At 35.4% G+C, this 22,516-nt stretch overlaps 1 protein-coding gene across 3 annotated transcripts in view; it reads left to right on the forward strand.

Moving 5' to 3' along the window:
* Positions 1-22,516, forward strand: part of LOC114242274 (uncharacterized) — a 130,393-nt gene that overhangs the window by 11,653 nt on the left and 96,224 nt on the right. Inside the window, exon 1 of one of the 3 annotated variants that reach the window (XM_089730886.1) lies at positions 2,786-2,883. The exons of the other annotated variants lie outside the window; for them this stretch is intronic. Coding sequence (XP_089587012.1) covers positions 2,857-2,883 — 27 coding nt within the window. The 5' untranslated portion in view covers positions 2,786-2,856. Of the gene's footprint in view, positions 1-2,785; positions 2,884-22,516 lie in introns of those variants that run through there. 3 annotated transcript variants of the gene reach the window in all.

Below are 22,516 nucleotides of genomic sequence, written 5' to 3' on the forward strand. Positions count from 1 at the left end.
GTTACGAAGGTAAGCGGGCATCGCACTTGATCGAAAACTTTGCGTAATCCATTTCAGTTTGAAGGATGGGACAGCCGCTGTACTGAAAAAACTGAGACCTTAGAACTCATATCTCAAGTTAGAATTTACGTTGTTGATGTCTATGGGCTCCAGAAACCACAACATTATATGGGCCGTGAGCTCATTCACCAATTAAAGCAATTAAAAAACAAAAAATATATTAATCGAATTCACGTATGTTATCCAATTAATAAGATAGGACGTCATATACATATAAAAGTCGAAATGTGTGTGTTCCCTATAGACCCAGAAATGGCTTAAAGGGTGATCCTGTAAGTTTGGTTGTGATCGGATCAAAGTCAAAAAGAAAATCGGCCAGTAAAGCGGGCTAGGTTTTACTAGTATGTTCATCTGGTTTAAACTACATCATGCATTCACTTTTTCATCTTACTGTAGACATAAAGTCTATAGTGTTCGTGTAAAAGGACTGTGATATATGTACAATGTGCTTAGTGCGAGTTTTTTAACTTCTCGATCGAGTAAAAGTTAACACAAATTTGTATGGAGTTGGTGCTTCCCTTCGTTTGCCATTAGGGACGCTCCATACAAATTTGAGTTAACTTCTACGCGATCAAGAAGTTAAAAGCTCGTACTAAGTACACACACGTCATAAGACGGAATTTTCCTAATGGAAACTGTAAGGAAAATTCCGCTTAAGCCTTGTTGAATACTAAATTGAGTTTTTTTTTATTTTTTTTTATTGCTTAGATGGGTGGACGAGCTCACAGCCCACCTGATGTTAAGTGGTTACTGGAGCCCATAGACATCCACAACGTAAATGCGCCACCCACCTTGAGATACAAGTTCTAAGGTCTCAAGTATAGTAACGACGGCTGCCCCACCCTTCAAACCGAAACGCATTACTGCTTCACGGCAGAAATAGGCAGGGTGGTGGTACCCACCCGCGCGGACTCACAAGAGGTCCTACCACCAGTAATTACGCAAATTATAATTTTGCGGGTTTCATTTTTATTACACGATGTTATTCCTTCACCGTGGAAGTCAATCGTGAACATTTGTTGAGTTCGTATTTCATTTGAAAAATTGGTACCCGCCTGCGGGATTCGAACACCGGTGCATCGCTCAACACGAATGCACCGGACGTCTTATCCGTTAGGCCACGACGACTACAAATGACGACTGCGTGACATTTTAATCTGATTATTTTTGTTCAACTGCTTTGAAAAAACCGTTTTTTTTTTCCCCGTGCCAGGGTTGTTAATGATCATAGTTTGTAAAATCTGGGCGTAGAGTGCTTTCGAGTAATTACAGACGAGCGGGTGGCGGCAGCCCTGGCTTCAGTCAAGGTTTTACGTGACCAACCTAGTTCTACTTTGGTCGTTAACCGATGAATCAAAAGGCTTGGTAATGAATAAATTAAATGTAGCTTATAAAAACTAAATATCCAAGGGTAATTTTTGAATATGTTTAAATCCTAATGAACGTTGTCACATAATTTAATTTCTTTTTTTAATATTAAATATGGAAGATTTATCAGTTGTGCATGTAAAATTACCAAAAAAAATTAGCTTTCTTAGTTTAGCTGTAGAACCTTAAATAATAACAAAAGTTGCTAAAACTGTGACGGGGATCAAAAACGAAAAAAACTCTAACCCTTTTCATCAAAACGTTCATAAGCTTACACTAATTTAGTTTCGTGAAAAGAGCTCACACAAAAAACATTCGAATATTTCTCCCGATAATAAACTGTATATCATTTTAACGGCAATAAACTCTGATGAAATGTACGTTGTGCTCACGTTACAACCGTACGTGACGTAAATCAACGTAATCGGTCGACAATTCACGTTTATTGGAGTTAATTTCGTTGATACCGTTTCACACGCCTTTTTATACTTAATGTCTTGTCTTTGTATTGCGAGTTGTATAATATGTAATAGACATTAACATTTGTGTTCATTGACGAAGAAAGACGGTGATAAACCATCTGATTTTACCTTTGCTCAAGGGGATACAGCAATGAACATAAAACCGGTCACAGCTAAGCTTCTGCTACGTATTTTCAAAGAGGTTGGGCTGTTAATATGACTTTATTTGTTTTGAAACACATGTATGCGATGTATTGACGGGTAATGAAACCAACTTACTGCAGTACTAATATTTTAAATAAACAATTTAGGGACTTTTGTTTAAGATGACGTGACTAGAAAAAGATATTGGCAATTTGGTATAATTTTTTTTTTCATTTTTACGCAAAGTTTTATGATGGACCTTCCGGGAAAGTGACCCTCTACTATTATGATGATAGAAACTTTTGCCTTTTTTGGTAAAACAACACGCATCCACCAAACAAGCTGTTTGTGTCTATGTATCTTTTTACTAATTCAGAATATATATTTTATGCGCTTACTGGATCAGTAAAGAAGTTGATATTATAACAAGATTCTTATTTGAAATACTTTATTTTTATATAATACATTTTCCATTAAATTTACAGCATTAATATGCTTAATATGATACTATGTAACTAAGCGCATAGGTGATGTGCGTTACGTCATAAGTAATACAGTAATTTATCTTTAGAATTCTCAATCTTCAAGCAGCTGATAAATAAGTGTGTTTGAATTTGAAAATATAGTTATTTTTCTTTCCTGCTCGTCCTAATATTTATAATACGTAAGAATGAATGAGATACGAGATATGAAATATTTTTTTGTAGTCTTCAAGGACACGATATCGATAAGTTACCGATAATGATTGTAATGTTTGTTTAGTTCACGCTTTCTGTTGGTGAAGTGCAATACAGTGTCTTGATTTTTGTGTTATTTTTTTATTATGTTTGGAAAATTTCGCAAGAAGCAGGTATGTTAAAAGGCTATATTATGTATGTTAATTGAAGTTATTACTGGCTTTACTGTGTCAATGGGTTTTTTCGATGAAAGACGATGACCAAAAGCCATCTGTTCATCTGCCGACGAGGGCAAGAATTTTTTTAAATGAGAATTTGTGATCTGATAGCCGTCAACTGAGTTGTGTTCTTTCTCAATAGCTATTTTGTTCCAAATATGCAAATAGATTTAAATATTAATTCTGTTATAATTTAGCTGTCTTTATATTATAGTATTGGTGAGTTTTATCCATGAGCAGCTTACATTCTTTCATTGTTATAGGGCTGCTATTGTATGCGTTTTGTCACTTCACAGTAATTTTCCATTTCGCTCTACCAATTGTTTTTCTCTACTGATGTAACCATAAATTTATAAATTTCACAACAAATGATTCCGTTAAAATGAAATAAGGTTTTTATGCGTTTTTAAAAAAAAAAATAGAAGGTTTTTAGACTATCCCGATGTAGTATTTTCTTCAATTTTCGGGATTCGTATATACCTTATAATAAAACTTACTTTACATATATGTACGCTTGTAATGGGTATTACATTCCGACTGATAACGATATGTATAATAAAGAAAATGGAAAAAACATTTGGATTTTAATGTTTTGTTGAGACTCGAGTTAATTCTAAGAATTATTTGTCATTCAACAAACCTTTTATATATGTTCAACAAAGGGTTTTTTTGGTGTGGGTGGCGTCCGAGTGCAATAATCTAAACAGTTCTGAGTCATTGTACGTTCTATATGGAATTACAAAAAATACATTGTCTTAATACCCTGTAATACTGATTATCTCGCCGGATCTTCTCAGTGGGTCGCGATTCCGATCCGGTAGTAGATTCAGCGAAGCATTGCCCCTGCTAGGGCTAGTGTTAGCAATTCTCTCAGATTGAGCCCGTGACCTCACCTACCGGTCCGCACGAAGTTGGAATAGCCCCTTAAGTTACCAACTATTAGGTAGGGGAAAAGAAAATGTCTTAATACAAATAGCTAAATTTCTGTACCATTTTATTTGTAAGTTAATGGCTGATGATAACACGGCTCATTTGGTGTCAAACAGTTATTGGGTTTTAAAACACCAGAACGTAAATTCAGTGGCCAACTTTGAGACGTAAATTTACTTAGAATATATATATATATATATATCTACAATAAAAAAAAATAAAAAAAATTTATAAAATAACAATGAAATTAGAACGAAAATTGGTGTGAAACATCCTTAAAACTCACGAAAAATATCGTATTATTTATGTGACAAAGAGTTTTAAATTAGCTACATATAAGTGCATGGATCCAAGCCCAAGCCGTGAATCAGTACCACACGGCCGGGCCGCGCCGGATGCGTGTGTGCGGCTAAAATTAACACGTCACGTGTGAAACCGCGCTAACGGATAAAGTAAACAGTTTACATTTAGCCCGTCTACTTAGCGGCAGGAAATGAATTGAAACTCCTTAAGCTGACCGGGTTAGATTTTGATAAGTCTATCCTAGGGACTCAGTTCTTTGTCGTAAACAGTTGACTTTGGTGCCGTAATATTAAATAAAATGTAAATAGTTAATAACAACAATATCTGTAGTTTCACAACTATAAAAAATATATAAAACACGCTAAAATATCAAATAGAACTAACAATAAATTTTATCTTCATTGATCATGTTGATGCTGGTCAGATTATTAGAACGAAGATATAAAATTGTTGTAATTGTCATCTGTCCATGATGCATGTCCAAATTTTCAACTTAATCGGTCGTCTTGGAAACTGACAATATGACGTTCAAAGACTTCGTTAGGTACAAACAAACATATACATACCGAGCCAATGAAAGCGTGTAAAAAAGATGATATTTTTATGATTTTTTTTACATAACACGGCAATTTTTTTTGAAAATTATGAAATTTTAATAAAGGTATTGAATAATTCTATTCTCTATATATAATTCTCTTGATCTTTGATATTAGGTGGTTACTGTTGCTCAGACACGAAACAGCGTGCTCGTTGCTTGCCCACCTTGCGAGTTCAGATTGAAGTTACAACACATTAATACAATTTTTATCAAACATACTGTAACTACAACTAAATATAACTTTTCCTTCAATTGTTGAAGCGAAACTTCTTCAGGCTCGTTGAGAGTAAAATTTAACTCTCGACAGATGATTCGTTACGGCTAGATAGAAAAGATACACTTTAGGCAGAGCGAGAGTGAGAAAACAGAGCGTCTCGCGAACCACTCGATCGTGGAGAGAGGAAAAGGACAAAGCGAGCTAGGTCCTTTCTCTTAGTCCCTGTTATAAGAGAAATTTAATTTAAGGATGAAAAATGACGAAAACCACAATACTATATACCGCAAAAGAAGTTTCACTTCTTACATGTACATCTTTTTTTTTAAAATTAACTCTCAACGTAAAGTATAATGTGCTCCGTAACTACTAATAGTAATGATGTGATAGTTAATTCTGTCTGCTTTTTACAAGAAAGGATGTCAATAACAAAAGAGAAAACATAACATGAATCTCAATATTGAGGTGTCAGTGAATACGGGGGAAATTCGACTACTGGAGGTATCGAAGTTTCATCAACAAGTCCATACGTATGTATATTACGAAGATGAATTAATCTGCAATCGTTTTAATAAACATTTGAAGAACCTGGTAATTCAAAGGTGATATAAACATAAGACAACCCTTACAGACTAGACGTAGAACATTAGACAGCATTTAATTTAATAAAGTTTTTTTTGAGGGGATTTTATGACCTGGTAACTAAGACCTTTAGGTCAAGTCTAATTTTAATTTACATTCTTATTTTTATGAAAAATTATGTTATGTGCACTTTCACAGAAACTAAACAGTTAATAAACCACCGTTATTAAACATTTAAGCCTGAAGAAACACTAAATAGACAAAATAAAACAAATCACACAATTTCACTCCTCGCGTTCCCACCAAAAAGTCCTTTAATAAAGTTAAATCCTTAAAGTGTACTTATTCTAGAACTCTCTTAGGAAGTCACAACAATACTAATCGCCGACAATCTACATATTTTGTGCGTGGTGGCAGGCCTTGTAACCTCCATTACGGTCAACGTAAATGCTATTGTTTTCTTAACTACCTCTTAGTCTGTTTTTCCTTTTTACGTTGACATTAAAATTATCATTATTATAAATTAGTTTTATTTGTTATAATAAAATGAAGTTTCTATATATTACATACGAAAATGTATTATTTACATTGAACTTTCAATGTTTCATGTTTGCGATCTTCTATACCTATATATTATATAAAAATGAATTGCTGTTCGTTAGTCTCGCTAAAACTCGAGAACGGCTGGACCGATTTGGCTAATTTTGGTCTTAAATTATTTTTGGAAGTCCAGAGAAGGTTTAAAAGGTAGATAAATATGAAAATGTTCGAAAATAAATAAAAATAACAATTTTGTTTTTCCTTTGATGTGTCCCCCGTTGGACGGTTTACTTTTGTTTTTTTTAAGTTTATTTTGTACAAAAGTTTAGGTCTTTTATTTATCGATTGAGGCACCACGAAGTCTGCTGGGTCAGCTAGTTATTATAATAAAATTAATATAATGATTTTCAGGTATTACGTATAGAAAACTAATTTCTAAAGTACTGTTAGAAAATCAGAGTAAGGGTATAAAAGCGACTTCTCTCTATCCATGTCTATCCATGTGCACACTTATGAACATGAAGTTCTAATGCGCAATTTTGATACATTTTATTATTAATTTGTTAATGATCAATAAATAGATTTGAAATTTTTCTAACTCAATCAATTCTGTACGTATTTATTTATATATTTACTTCTATTTTAGAGCCTGTTAACATAGTTGACATTGCTTTGACAAACATTAACAAATGAGTCAACATTCCTCTTATTGATGACGATGACTTTACGAAAATACTTTGAAAAGATTGTCTTTTGAACTTTGTAAAGGGTCCGGACGTGTTTCTAAATTAATTATGAATCACAGTAAAATATTATAAATAACAAGCCAGAGATTCTTTGAAAACAGTTCCAAATAGTAATTGAAAATCAAATTATACAAAAATAGTCGAGTTCAAAATTAACTAAAATTCTCATATAATAATTTCTGCGGTAAATTGTAAAGTGGTGTTTTTAATCAGAATCATCGTAAAAAAAAACATAGAAAACAAATAAATTATCTATTACTAAATGAAACCATCTACTTGATTGAACCATCTAATTGAATTCACTACTTGATCAGCGAAATGGCGCCTGACACGATAATTTGAAAGCATTGCTTCAATAAAAACATTGTAGTGTTTTCCTTAATTTGGACGGAAATATGCAAACAGAAATAATTTATCCTATAGTTTTGTTTACCCACTTAATTGTAATTAAAAGTTCTTTGCAATTTAATCCTGTGTTTTGTTGTCTTTATATTATTATTATTTCCGACGCTTTGAATACTTTACAGATTTTGCGGCCACGGACGATTAAGGTCTTATGCATCAACCACTTATGTATATTGCAGTAGCTACCGTTTATATTTATCTAAAATTCTTTCTACTTATTAATATATACTAATACAACTAATAATAAACTAATAACTGGGAGCAAATCACGCACGGTTTTCCAGCCTCAATTTAGGATTCTGGGCAATTATAGGATGACTGTTATAATATTTATATATGTTTAAATATATACATATACAGATTATAAGCACCCAGACAAAGAGCAAATAAACCTGTTCATCACAGAACGTTTGCCCGATGTGGGAATCGAACCCACGACCCTTGGCACAACAGTCAGGGCCGCTAACTACTGCACCACCGAGTCCGTCAAAATGTGTATATGCATTACTCTCACCTAACTATTATAAGTAATTGTTTTTAAAACGTAATCCTAAAAAAAACTCGTTTCAAAATTTCCTTGCATCTTTCAAAGTAAATTTACAATTTCAAAAGCCAAACGGTTAATACTGAAAAAATGTTTTAAATTCGTTCTATGTTTGCTAGTGTGCTATACGAATACTATGTTGTTGTTCGCACATTAAAATTAATTGTTTTTATAGCAGTAACATCCGTTACAGCTTATAGTAAAATTTTATTCTGAAATTCTTACCCGAAAAACGGCTTAAAACTGCAAATGAAAGCTATTTAGTTAGTACAAACAGCTATTTAGAAGACAAATGTGATCTATACTTAATATTATAAAGAGGAAAGATTTGTTTGTTTGTTTGTTTCGAATAGGCTCCGAAACTACTGGACCGATTTGAAAAATTATTTTTCCATTAGAAGCCGACATTGTCCCTGATGAACATAGGCTACTTTTATTTATTTATTTTTTATTTATTTTTTTTGGTTTCATGTGTGTTTTAATGTTTCCGAAGCGAAGCGAGGGCGGGTCGCTAGTATATTATAGAAAATATAAATACATAGTGTGATTGATTCTAAGTGAATATGATTGCTGACGAATATTTCGGACAATACGTACCTTTGCAATATACAATTTCATATCGTTATCAATTTCGTTGTATGCACTAAGATAATATTGTAGAAAGTAGGACAATAAACTATACGTCTTTATTCAAGTACTAAAAGACTTTTCGGTTCATTTGATATTGGCAGAATTCATGATCAAAATATACGTTGCACTCTTGTGGACTTTGACAGTAATAAAATCAAAACGAATGCTAATTTGAGTAAACGAATGCTTGAATCGTCTCGCCTTGTTGGTTTAGCTATGCTAATGACTAATGCGCAACGGATTTTAATTTCTGGTTGCAGCGATTTTTTTTTAATTTTTTTTTTTTTTTTTACTCGGAATCTGGGCTCCTTGATAACTTGTACATTTCCCGATCCCCACAGCACATGATAAAATACTACTACACTACCCCGAGCTGGTCATATTAAGCGTGGAACAATAAGTATGTATAAAAACTTTTTATGTCTTCGAGAAAATCGATTCTGGATTTTGAATTATATAAGGAAGCTGTTAGTATTTTTATGTATGTACATATGTGTGGACAATCTCTCCAAGTGCTAAGTGATTCTCATGGTTTATTATCATTTTTTTTATTCCGCCACCCATTTTAGGACATGATGTTGAAGTTTTGCATCGCCGAATTTCATTGTATAACACCATTAACACTGGATTTTGAATTATATAAGGAAGCTGTTAGTATTTTTATGTATGTACATATGTGTGGACAATCTCTCCAAGTGCTAAGTGATTCTCATGGTTTATTATCATTTTTTTTATTCCGCCACCCATTTTAGGACATGATGTTGAAGTTTTGCATCGCCGAATTTCATTGTATAACACCATTAACAGCTGTCTTACCTTTTAACCTGAAACGCAAAACAATTTTTCAAGTCTCACACTTCGCCTTAGATTTAAGAAAAATTGTACATAGTCGTGTCGTCATCCCTTGTATGCGGGGCTTCTAATCTTTTAGGCCACGATGACTTCAAAATCGGATTGGCCATATAATTTTATTGAAATTGCTAATGGCACCAGCGATAGTTAGAATTATCAAACAGACAAGAATACTTATAGTATCGCAATTTATTTGGCACGCGCCTACTGTCGTGGCGTGTTGGATCGTTATTCGCAGCATTAGATGTCTTTAGATGTTCGTTGGTATCTGTCTTGCGAAATTCGATGCACGAATGAAACAAGGCACGGATTGCACAGTTGAAATTCCAAACGTGGTATTTGTGGACACTTTTGAACAGTTACTCTGGGATTTGTCAGTTCTTAGTACAAGTGATAGGGATGTTTCAACTTTTTGCAGTGTAACTTCTTTAGGCGCGTTCAAAGTAATAATTAATTCGCGACAGTTTCGTTACGGCTAGAGAGAAAATATTACAATTTAGGCAAAGCGAGAGTGAGAAAATAGACAGAGCGTCTCGCGAACCATTCGACCGTTGATTTAAGGATAAAAAATGAACAAAACCTCAATACTACATACCGCAAAAGAAGTTTCACTTCTTTCACGTTCACCAAATTGAACGCGCACCATTTTTTTTCACGGTAATTCTGTGTAAAATCTATTTACACTTTGACGTTGGTGTGTTGAAAAAAAACTTATTTATGAGGCTTTTCCAAAATGCATTTTTTTTTTTTTTTTTGCTTAGATGGGTGGACGAGCTCACAGCCCACCTGGTGTTAAGTGGTTACTGGAGCCCATAGATATCTACAACGTAAATGCGCCACCCACCTTGAGATATAAGTTCTAAGGTCTCAGTATAGTTACAACGGTTACCCCACCCTTCAAACCGAAACGCATTACTGCTTCACGGCAGAAATAGGCAGGGTGGTGGTACCTACCCGTGCGGACTCACAATAGGTCCTGCCATCAGTGATTACGCAAATTATAATTTTGCGGGTTTGATTTTTATTACACGATGTTATTCCTTCACCGTGGAAGTCAATCGTGAACATTTGTTAAGTACGTATTTCAATTTAGAACGCCTTCTTTATTTTCGAAAACTGCATTCAATAGAGTGGAAATGTTACTTTGTTAAGGTTGGTTTTGATTTGTCTTAAGTAGGATTTCGTGTTTATAAGTACGGAGGGATCATCTTCGAGCAATATCAGTTTGAAGTTTAAAACGGTGCCGTTGGCCCACCCTATCTACCCTAGTACAAAAGCGACTACGATTGCGACATTCTCAGAAACACTTAAACAAACAATGCGTTATTGTCTTGAAGTCTGTAGATCGATATTAATAGCCAGTCGTTCACGGTAGACTGACTTCGTAACGAATTCATTTCACTTAACATTCGATTTCACTGAGATTCACTCGAATACACAATCACGTTGAAAAATGAAAAATGAAAAAATAAGGAGAAGAGGTGTGAATGCAATTGGCATCTACTTTATAAATATCGGTTTAAGAAGTGGTTCTTTAAACAGAATTTCCTTTTTTGGGACGGTTTTTTAACAAGGTTTTTTTTCTTCTATTTTAATTATTAAGATAAAAGAACATTATTGAGCCCTACGACTACTACGGTTTATGGTTGATAAGATAGTAATTATTCAAATAAATTTTGATTGGACCGACCACATGCATGGGCTTGCTAATCTCTCAATTTAAAAAAACTGTGATAAGGTAATGTACAGTTTACTACACTTTACAGTGACGCCCTAACCCCTTTCTGGGATTAATAGGAACACTAAATTACCAAACACGCCTATATATTATAAAATACCAAAATCATACCTTAGTATTTACAACATACTAGAGGTCCCGCAGTAGTCGAAATTCGACTATAATTAATTGGGATTGTAAGTTTGTACACTATTATGATTGTATTTTATACTTCTATAATCACAAATTTCGCCAAGGCTACACTATAAAAAAATATTAATAAAGACAAACAATATTTAATCTATTTTCATTTTGACACAGACGTCAAGAACAAAAGTTTGACAATAAATAGTATGCATGCGTGTGTGCGTCAAATACATGGTATGTAGTGTGTGTAATGTTTTCTTTATTGATTTAATGTATCTTTTATGCATTATTTTCAAAAAATATTAGCATTGTGCACTTCTTCTCTATATTCTGTATAAGTGTGGAAAATTTCATACTCCTCCGTCCACGCAATTTTCGTAAAAAGGGATACAAAGGTTTTGCTTCACGTATTAATATATAGATTTCACATAGTTTTTACCAATTGTACTTATTGTAAGGGCCATCGAAACCGGGTCGCTGTTGTAAACCAGTCGTTTGGATGTTAGCCGGCTTAACGAGCCTGAGAGCTGCGGCATGTCGCAGGTCAGTGTCGTATCGTCACGCACGTGTGACAACCGGTCGTGGGATGGATTCCCGGTTTCTTTTATTGTAATACCGACCAACTTATGAATTTTAAATAGACTTTTTTTTTCTTGCTCTAGACCTATGAGCAGCTCACGGATTGCGCTGTCTTAAACGTTTACTAAAGACACCGATTTCACTCGAAGAATACTGTGTTAGATTTTTACGGCTTTTATTGCAGTAGGCGACCAAATAAGGCTACATGGATTCGATGCTTATGTACGCTAAAGACTCACGTTGAAGTCTCAGCTGTATTAGAATATCGTGTATTTAATCTTTTACCTAAAGTGTGCAATTGCTTCTTGCTCGGATCATACAGTTGTTGTTGTTGTAGTGTACCTCGTAGGACATAGGGCTCTTACAATCTGTCCCCACTTCACCCTGTCTTGCGCTTGCTCTTTTTTTATCCTACGTGTGCTGATAGCCTTCAGAGGCTATATCAGCGTTACCCTAGCGTGTAGGTGAGCTCTCGGGGCTCAAACCAGGAGGTATTGCTAACACTGGCCCCAGCAACAGCAATGCTTCGCAGAATCTACCACCGGATCGGAAACGCGATCAACTGAGAAGATCCGACGAGAAACTCAGTGCGCAATTGCTCTTTATCATCGCTCTAGGCTCTTTAAAAAATGTAGTGCGTGGTTCAAAGTCGTACGAGCCCTACCACTGGTACACAAGACTATGTATTTCAAGTCGTAGATAGAGCAATTTTACGCATCTTTAATCGCAATATAAAGCAAATGCGTTTCGCATTGATGGGTGGGGCAGCCGTTGTAACTATACTGAGACCTTAGAACTTATATCTCAAGGTGGGTGGCGCATTTACGTTGTAGTTGTGTATAGGCTCCAGTAACCGCTTAACATCAGGGGGCTGTGAGCTCGTCCACCCATCTAAGCAATAAAAAATAATAATAATAATGGCGCATATCCTCCGTATGAAACCGAGAACTCTTTCTTTACCAGAATCTTGTTTCTAGTACCGAAACAGTATTAAATCCTCGATCACCATTTAAGTAGAGGGTTTGTTCTCTTTATACAAGACTAGCGGCCCGCTCCGGCTCCGCTCGGGACTTTAAGAAAAATTTCAACAATATTTGACGTTGTTTTATTTTTTTATATAAAAGAATACTTATTGCGGTATAACTATAATAGTTAGACATACGCTGTCGTGACACTTTTTATAAATAATAATGTTTTCTACAAAGTCGTAGTACATTATTTTATTCTATCATCAATAATTTTCGCAGGGCACGCGCTGTAAAGAATATTTTAGGTAATTTTTTTACACCTTGGGTTACATTATAGGAGTTTTAGTAAGGATCCCTAATTTTGTTTAAAAAATATTATAGCCTATGTCACTCGGGAATAGTGTAGCTTCCAAATAGTGAAAGAATTTTTCAAATCGGTTAAGTAGTTTCGGAGCCTATTCAATACAAAAAAACAAACAAATCTTTCCTCTTTATATTATTAGTATAGATATGGTTTTACCAAAACTTCAAGGTGCCATTCTAAAAAATCAGCTCCTATGATAAATACCGTATTCTAAGAAAAACGATACCAAATTACTTGCAGCACTGATTTCTAGCTCTGGCAACATGAGTTTGTGAATAGTACGACTTAGTTCATTTATTCGTTTGTAACAATAAGTTTGGCTGTGTTGTAGACATATACGTGACAGCCAAAGCACACGAGGACACCTGTGCCTGAATTTAAAAAGTATGTATTCGACTATAGCGTAAAATATAAAGCACTAGCGACCCGCCCTCGCTTCGCTTAGGAAACTGTAATTTATTATTGATTTCTGAGGTATTTAATGGATGTTATGATACATATAAACCTTCCTCTTCAATTACTCTATCTATTGAAAAAAACCGCATCAAAATCCGTTGCGTACTTTTAAAGATTTAAGCATACATAGGGATATAGGGACAGAGAAAAAGACTTTGTTTTATACTATGTAGTGATGACAACTAATCTGTGGTCTGGTTACGATGAAGCTCATTTATTAGCACTCTGTGGAAAATAAATGAGAATACTTCATTTTTATTTATTATAAAAACGTTCGATGTTGTTGTGTGACAGAACTCGGTATCCTTGCGTCATTGTTGTACTCGGAATTTTCGATTCCCGCGTGTAGTAGGTAATTCTCGAATTATTTCCTAATATGGTTGCAGTAAATGTGTCAATGTTAACGACATCCGATTTATTGAACTATGTACCGGATGAGCTTTTAAGGTTTAAGGTTATTTTTTATTGATACTAAATAACAGATTAAAAACAAGTCTGTACGATTCGGTGGACTCCAAAAATTGTATAAATAAAATTGTAGCGAGTCTTTTAAATGACATGGTATGGAGATAATCTGAATAAAATTACAAAATTGCTCCTTATCTTTTTCTTTTTTTATGATTGAAGGATTATTAGTGGCCCGGAGGTCTTTCCAGTTTCACCAGGACAGGTGGGCGAGCAAAGGCTCAGCCAGGAGGGGTGGGATTTGCTAACAGCTACCCGAGCGCCTCCGAAGGAGACCTAACAACTCAGGAGCAGCTGCTTCGCGACTGAATCTACTAATGGATCGGAATCGCGACTCGCTGAGAAGATCCGGCGAGAAACTCAGCGAGCTGATTCATGGGTTAGGTTGCACGTCGAACTCTTTGTCGAATTCGACGAGTACGGTTACCGGGATCCCTAAGCCTGCTACTAATATTAGAGCTGAAGGCGTCTAGTGCAAAGGTTATTGGATCTGATGGATCCGTAAGGAAGCTCCTTATCTGCTGAGAGTGCTAATAAATCAAAATATTTGAGAGCTGAATAATAAAAATGTAAATAAAAAAAAACCGAAATTAATATGTATGTGCTATTATTATTCCCTTTCCCTGTACGACGATGACTTTTTATCATTACCAGGAGAAACTACTTCTTTTATTTTAACGGGACTTACATACCAAACCTATTCCAAACCCTTAATATGAAATTGCTAACCAAAAAGATATGAAATTGCATTGTTTCCTCAATAAAAAATTTAATTGCATAACATAATTTAACATTTTATGAAAACATACTCGTTGTACGCGCAGAAATCCACGGAATCCATCCAAGTAGGGGCTTCGTGTGAGTATGTCAATGTAGACTGCAAGCGAAGCAGTAATTCACTCCGTTTACTTATTAAGTAAGGTTGGAGCCCTGTTGCGTAAGTGTGTTTGTAAGATTACGTGTTATGCGCTATAAAACGGAGAGCCGTTGAGAAATAAACGAAAATTGGACGACGCAATTGCTTTATCCATTAATAATAACGGATCCATTAACTCTTTAACATTAATAAGTGAGCAAAAACAGAGCGAAAAAAGATACATAGGTATAGTTTCATGGGATGGAAAATTATAGGCTTAGTGAAGACGGTTTGACCTATTTGTTTTTTTTTATTGCCTACTAATGCTAGTAACATCGAGGGTTTATATCAGGTTCGCTGAACATGTAAGCGAGGTCATGGGACCTAACCTGGCGAATTTGCTAACATTAGCAAGAGCAGTTCTTTGCTGAATCTACCACCGGATCGGAATCGCGACTCACTGAGAAGATCCAGCGAGAAACTCAGTGGGCTATGTCTGAGGGTCCTATTTGTACAACAAACCAAGGAAAAACTAAAATAGAGTAAATGAAAGACTTATTAAATATTTTTTTTCGTTAATTTATGGTTGTATAAATGAAATTCCTTTAACAATAACTCAATCCAATAATTTCATATAAAACATTACTTTGTGTTTTATTTTTCATTTCGTGACCTCGGAGATAACGGGTTTCGTTCTATACAGCCTTAGTCATCGGTCAAATAAACGTGCAACCTAATTATAGTTGTTGATAGATGACCGCTCCTAAGCAGCGGGTGGGTATGTTGTGAAAAAAAAAACACGGACAGAATTATTAGAAAAGTTATTATTGCTAATAATATGTTAGCTACGTTTTGTAAATTAAAAGTTAAAAAAAAATGAATAATTGCTTTGACTTTTGACGAGTTATTATAAAGAGAACATATTACGAAATGTTACTAAGTATTTTGAAAGATGTACTATTTTCAGTATTAAAGGGTTTATATATGTGTTCGTGCACTAAAACAGCTTTTTATTTTGTAACTATTGGTGACGTCAAAGGGTCCATCATGAATAATTTCATCACACCATTATCAGTGTTATCTGGAATCGCTTTTTCCGATCCGGTGGTAGATTCTGCGAAGCACTGCTCTTGCTAGGGTCAGTGTTAGCAACTCTCCGGTTTGAGCCCCGTGAGCTCCGCTACAAACGTTAGGGCGAAGCTGAAATAGCCTCTCAAGGCTATCAGCACAGGTAGGAAAAAAAAAGATTCTCTGTGAAACGATTGAAATACTTATCAGAGCATTTAGACATTTTACTGCAAAGTCTAACGAAAGTATTGTTACGATACGGCTTCTGTGTCTCTAAGTTACTGATTTATATCGGCTCTAGGAGAGAATATCCAATAGGATGGCTCACGTTAATTAATAAAAAATGAGAAAGTGATCTTTGTACATTCTTTCTCTGTGCATTTGTAAGCCACCAGATTGTGATGAATCTTGGCATAGTTAGTGTGGACACTTTAGGGATGGATCATGTCATAGTTCTTACTATTTATCTACGTGCTAAAAGTGGAGTATGTGTAATTTCAACAAATGGATGTATTTTGTAAATTTATCCATAGTTACAGTGGAACGTGGCCAAGTATCACTTGTTAGAATTAAAATAATCTTTGTTACCGCGTACCTAGGAACTTATTTATCAATTATATTATCAAAGCTACTTATGACCTTTCGACTTAATTTTTAAGTTTTATTATGGCTCTAGATGGAATATGTGAACTTCTTAGCGACTCACTCTTTTGGTGTGCTCAAAAATAATACAAAATCAAGTCACTTGTGTCAGTCGTATATAGATAACGTACAGTAAGCACACGTCGCCCGATAAGGACGGTGCACACGGCAAACAAGGTGTCTCATTACAGATAGTGTACCTTACGCTCTACACGTAAAATATGCGAGGTGATTAATTGTAGCTTACCTCTTCTAATTTATTGTGTCCTGGTATTTTTAATATAACTAGTAGTCCCTCAGTAGTCGAAATTCGACTAAAATTAATTGAAATTATAAGTTTGAACATTATCATGGTTCTATTGTCGAAGACTATTTATTATTTTACTTCCTATAATCACAGATTTCGTAAAGACTACACTATAGACAAATAATATTAAAGACAAACAATATTAATCTATTCTCAATTTGATCACAGACTTTAAACAATAACAAAAGTTTGATAATAAACGAAGAGTATAATTATATGCGTATGTATGTGTGTGTCAAATACATGGTAGTGTGTGTCATGTTTCTTTTATTGATTTAATGTATTTTTTAGGCATAATCAAAAAAATATTAGCATTCTGCACTCAACCTCTATATTTTCTATAAGTGTGAGCAATTTTATACACCTCCGTCCGCGTAATTTTCGTAAAAAGGGGTACAAAGTTTTTGCTTCACGTATTAATTTAAAGATTTAATTACAATGCTTCGGTCTTTTGTTTTAAGTTTATTGATTCGAAATTAGAACTGTGCGATATGAAGCACGCAGAATAATGGGGTGTGGAATGTATGTTGCAAGTGCTTATTGTAAATGTTTATGTAATGTTTATGTATGTATTTTATGTATTTGTATGTATGTATGTATGTATAAATAAATGCTTATAATATAATTAGCTCGTGTTCGCTACCATCTCGTGCCTCATACGAAGGTTTGCAGACTTGAATCGGGGCACGACGTCACTACATATTATTAATATTGTTTTATTTTGCGCAATGAAAAATGCATTCACGACCGCTTCGGGTTAGCGTACTGTTAACAATGTACTTGCATACATGCACGTATTAACATTTTTTATACACAGTCTACAATGTAACAAAAAAAGGTAGTGTGTAAGGTAGTGCAAAAATATGCGGAAAACGTAACTCATTACTTATTCACGATATTTATATATTGCTTAGATGGGTGGACAAGCTCACAGCCCACCTGGTGTTAAGTGGTTACTGGAGCCCATAGACATCTACAACGTAAATGCGCCACCCACCTTGAGATATAAGTTGTAAGGTCTCAGTATAATTACAACAACTGCCCCGTTTTAAAGGCCTCGGTAACATTAGAAAAATAAAACATTTAATTACAGAACGAGCTTAAATTTGTTATGATCATTAGAAATAATTAATTACATAGTAATCAGAGCGGGTTGACGTAAAACCTGCCTGTTATAGTATACGACCATAACAGTTTGGCCATTAAGGTGTAAGTGTTATACTGAGTAGACCAGAAACAGAAACAATTTAAAGTTATTACAGTAATTAAATGTAAGTTTATTAGTTTTAAACGAAATAGGTGTGTATTACTAACAAATATCTAAGAATAGCATATGTTAACTTTAAAAAGAAATTAAATATCGCAACGCATGGCTGCTTCGTGGAGGAAATGAGCAGGGTGGTGATTCTAACGCGGTACCATCGGACGGGATTCTAAGAGCAGCCAAATCTCATTCTATTACTACTATCTCTACTACTACTATCTTCACTACTACTATCTCTACTACTACTCTACTGTAGTCTCTCTCTCTCTCTCTAGTCCTCTAGTCTCATCCTCGTCTCTCTTTCAAGTCCAGTTTCGGGCCTTAGGATTGGAACTCGATGATTCGTCCGAACAATTTACATTCTATAACCTAACATTCCCGATCCTGCGGACCGAATGGTAAACAGTCGACGTCGCCCTAAGCACGTCATTTTGGATCCTTCCGATTCACTAATGGTGCTTTTAGGTACCTCAAGCACCGATCACCGTTCCCATCGAACCCGTCGCTTGCGACGAAGGGCTCGGCGAGTAAATTAACTCACAGACACAGCCCACTGAGTTTCTTGTCGGATCTTCTCAGTGGGTCGCGTTTTCGATCCGGTGGTAGATTCTGCATAGCACTGCTCTTTCTAGGATTAATGTTAGTAACTTCGTCAGGTTTGAGCCCCGTGAGCTCACCTACTAGTTCGGTGATAGTATAACCCTTCGAGGTTACTAGAACAGGCAGGAAAAACAACCTAACAAATCGTTGCTGAAAGAATTCTATTTCTGTCATATTTAATTCAAACCTCTATCTTGACAAGCATACTCGTACATACTTCAGTTCCTTTTGTTCAAAAGATAAGAAGTTGTGTTGTCGGGTGTACTTAATGGGTACAGTCCGCAGATAACATAACTGGGTGAAGCACACCCAGCGGTCCGGTTTCAGTTTTTAGTATTGTTTTAATTTATATTGTACAATATTACTTAAGCAAAATGACTTATCTAGGTTTTCTTTTTTTTATAGCTAATATGAATACAGTCAGGGCGAGAAAGAGAGAGAGAGAGAATACACTTTATTGCACACCAAAACACAATTTAGATTAAAAAACAGTCAAAAAGCAGACACGTTTGTACAATAGGCGGTCTTATCGCTAAAAGCGAAGGACCGCGTTGTGTGGATATTTTTGAAGCGATGCAACGGTGTGCGTATCCCGCAGGCAGGTACATATTTCTGTAATGACATACATACTGTGAATAAGTACATACTTAACAAAATTTAACTTTTTTTGCCCTACCTATTCTAGTGACCTTGAGGGATCTTGCTAGATTCACCGAGCGAGTAGGTGAGCTCTCGGGGCTCTAATCTGTGGATTTTGCTAGCCCTAACAAGAGCAGTGCTTCGCAGAATCTACAACCGGATAAGAAACGCGCCCCACTGAAATGTTCCGACGAGAAACTCTGTGGCCTAATTTTCACGATTGTCTTCCACGATGAAGGAATAACATCGTGTAATAAAAATCAAACCGCAATATTATAATTTGCATAAAAATTGGTGGTAGGACGTCTTGTAAGTCCACACGGGTAAGTAACACCACTTTGCTTATTTCTGCCGTGAAGCAGTAACGCGTTTCGGTTTGAAGAGCGGGGCAGACGTTGTACTGTAAAAACTGAAAGCTTAGAACTCATGTCTTAAGGTGGGTGGCAGTATTATGGGTCCTGAGCTCACCCAACCACAAACAAACAGTACAAATCATCGGATTTCTATCATTCACTCGTAAAGTAAATTAAATGAGTTCTGCCAATTACACTTTTCAGCAAAATCGATGTTTCGTATCTACGCGTCGAGTGTATAAATAAACCGGGTACGGCTGACGTAAAGTAAACAAGTTTACATGAACTACACAAAATCTGTTTCGTGTTTGTGAAACGATTCAATGTAAGGCCAGAGGTGTGGTGTTTTAATTGTATTTATTCTGGAGGAATCTATAAATAATATGCTGTCATAATTAACATTCCCTCCGTGTGACAACGAATACTGTGAAGTGTTATAAAATAATATGTAACTATAACGAAAATAAAAACGCGAGATAAAACCGTAAAATTAATTTTAATTATTTTAATTATGTTGTACGGCTCGAGAAAATCAAAGCACCGAAAATCTAAAATAAATAATTAAAAAAGTGGATTAGAAATTCACTTAATTTCTTCTAAGCGGTCTTGACATATTATTTACGTATTGAAATACAAAGTCGAAGCCTCAATTATTTTGTAATAAACGCTGAGGAATTAGACGCAAGGAAATAGGTGACAGTTCTCTGTTACCCTGTATTTATGGACGAACAATATCATACTAACTTATGGGTCACTCTACTTGTACTTATTTCGGTGCAAAAAAAATACGATTTTGCGCCTAAGGTCCAACTCCTATAGCAACACGCGGGTTATTTGTAAATATTCAGTGGCCGGACCCTAAATATATTTCTTATTTATTTGTCCGACACGGAGTTATGAAATACGATCCATATGACGCAGTAAATAAAGGAACAGTATGGAAATATTTGCTTCAATGTATAATTGAGATACAAAATGACATTTTCAATTCTATTTGGCTCTCAAATACTACTGATTTAATTTTTTTGTTCGGATGCTTTGAACTTTCTCCCCAATCACATATATGAGCTTAGTAAATAATGTTATTTTAGTTGTTAAATATCCAAATAAACTTCCGCTTATGTAATGAATAAGTGAAATTAACTTATCGGCTGTTTGTTTCATTTTCTATATATTCTTACACTATTTTCTTTAAACTTTTTTTTAAGCGTTAATTTTCAACTTTTGTTTGATAAATTTAGCATTATCCGGAAATTCAACATAAGTACAAGAAATAACTTTCTTATTGAACGGTCTAGAGCAATAAATTTCTTTAAAAAGGGATGCCTTAATTAGTAGTATTACCATTGACTGAATAGTCAAATTGTATCGAACGAAAGAAAAAGTGCCAGAATTGAATTTGTCATACTGTTTATATCTGTTCCATGACGGATAGGAAAGACCCTTTCCGAGATACAATAAAAAACAAACTTCTAAGAGCTGCGTTCGAGGAAAAAAACTTTTTCTATTTGACAGATGTATTTCGGGATAACACAAAAAAAACAATAATGCGTTTACCAAGAACATTTCAACTAATATCAAATTGGTGTTTGGTCATTTTTTTTTAAGAAAAGTGAGCTTCGTATTACATTTGAGTTCAATAAAAATGATAAAAGTGAGCAAGAAAGTGATTTAATATTATATGGTTCTTTACTGTGTACGTTTTTAATTGTTTCTTATTAATAAATTTAAATATTAGTACCTCGCAAGATCCCTCCTCTAATCGTTCGCTCATTGCTGATCGTCGTGTTGCGCCCGCTTCAGACATTTTCTTAAGGTCTGTAACCACTCATATTGATCAGTAGCACAGCGAAGTGCCTTGCTCAGATTCTTGTCTAGGTGTTGGGACACTTGATCACTCCATCTTTAGTATCTTAAGGCAGCATTTTTATTTTTTTATTTTATTGCTTGTATGGGTGGACGAGCTCACAGCCCACCTGGTGTTAAGCGGTTATTTGAGCCCATAGACATCTAAAATGTAAAAGCGCCACTCACCTTGAGATATAAGTTCTAAGGTCTCCAGTATAGTTAGAACGGCTGCCCCACCCTTCAAACCGAAACGCATCACTGCTTCACGGCCGAAATAGGCAGGGTGGTGGTACCTACCCGCGCGGACTCACAAGAGGTCCTACTTTCCAAATTATAATTTTGCGGGTTCGATTTTTATTACACGATGTTATTCCTTCACCGTGGAAGTCAATCGTGAACATTTGTTGAGTGTGTGTATTTCATTAGAAAAATTTGCACCCGTCTGAGATTCGAGCATCGGTGTATCATTCAACACGAATGCACCGGACGTCTTATCCTTTAGGCCACGACGACTTCAAAGCAGTGTTAGCAGATTCTCTCAGGTTGAGCCCGTGAGTTGACCTACCCGTAGCGCGTAACTGGATTAGCTTCCTTAGGGAAGAAAAACTCCATCTTTTCGGGCTCCAACCCAATCGTTTTTCATTTTTGTTTTACTGCTTAGATGGGTGGACGAGCTCACAGCCCACCTGATGTTAAGTGGTTACTGGAGCCCATAGACATCTACAACGTAAATGCGGCACCCACCTTGAGACATGAGTTCTAAGTTCTCAGGTATAGTTACAACGGCTGCCCCACCCTTCAAACCGAAACGCATTACTGCTTCACGACAGAAATAAGCAGGGTGATGGTACCTACCTGCACGGACTCTCAAGAGGTCCTACATCCAATTTACCTTCTTTGGTCGTCAAAAGGTTTGATATGCAATATCAACAACAAAGAACTAGAACCAGATATTCGATACACAGAAGTTA

The sequence above is a fragment of the Bombyx mandarina genome, chromosome 11 (assembly GCF_030267445.1).
Source record: "Bombyx mandarina strain Sakado chromosome 11, ASM3026744v2".
NCBI lineage: Eukaryota > Metazoa > Arthropoda > Insecta > Lepidoptera > Bombycidae > Bombyx > Bombyx mandarina.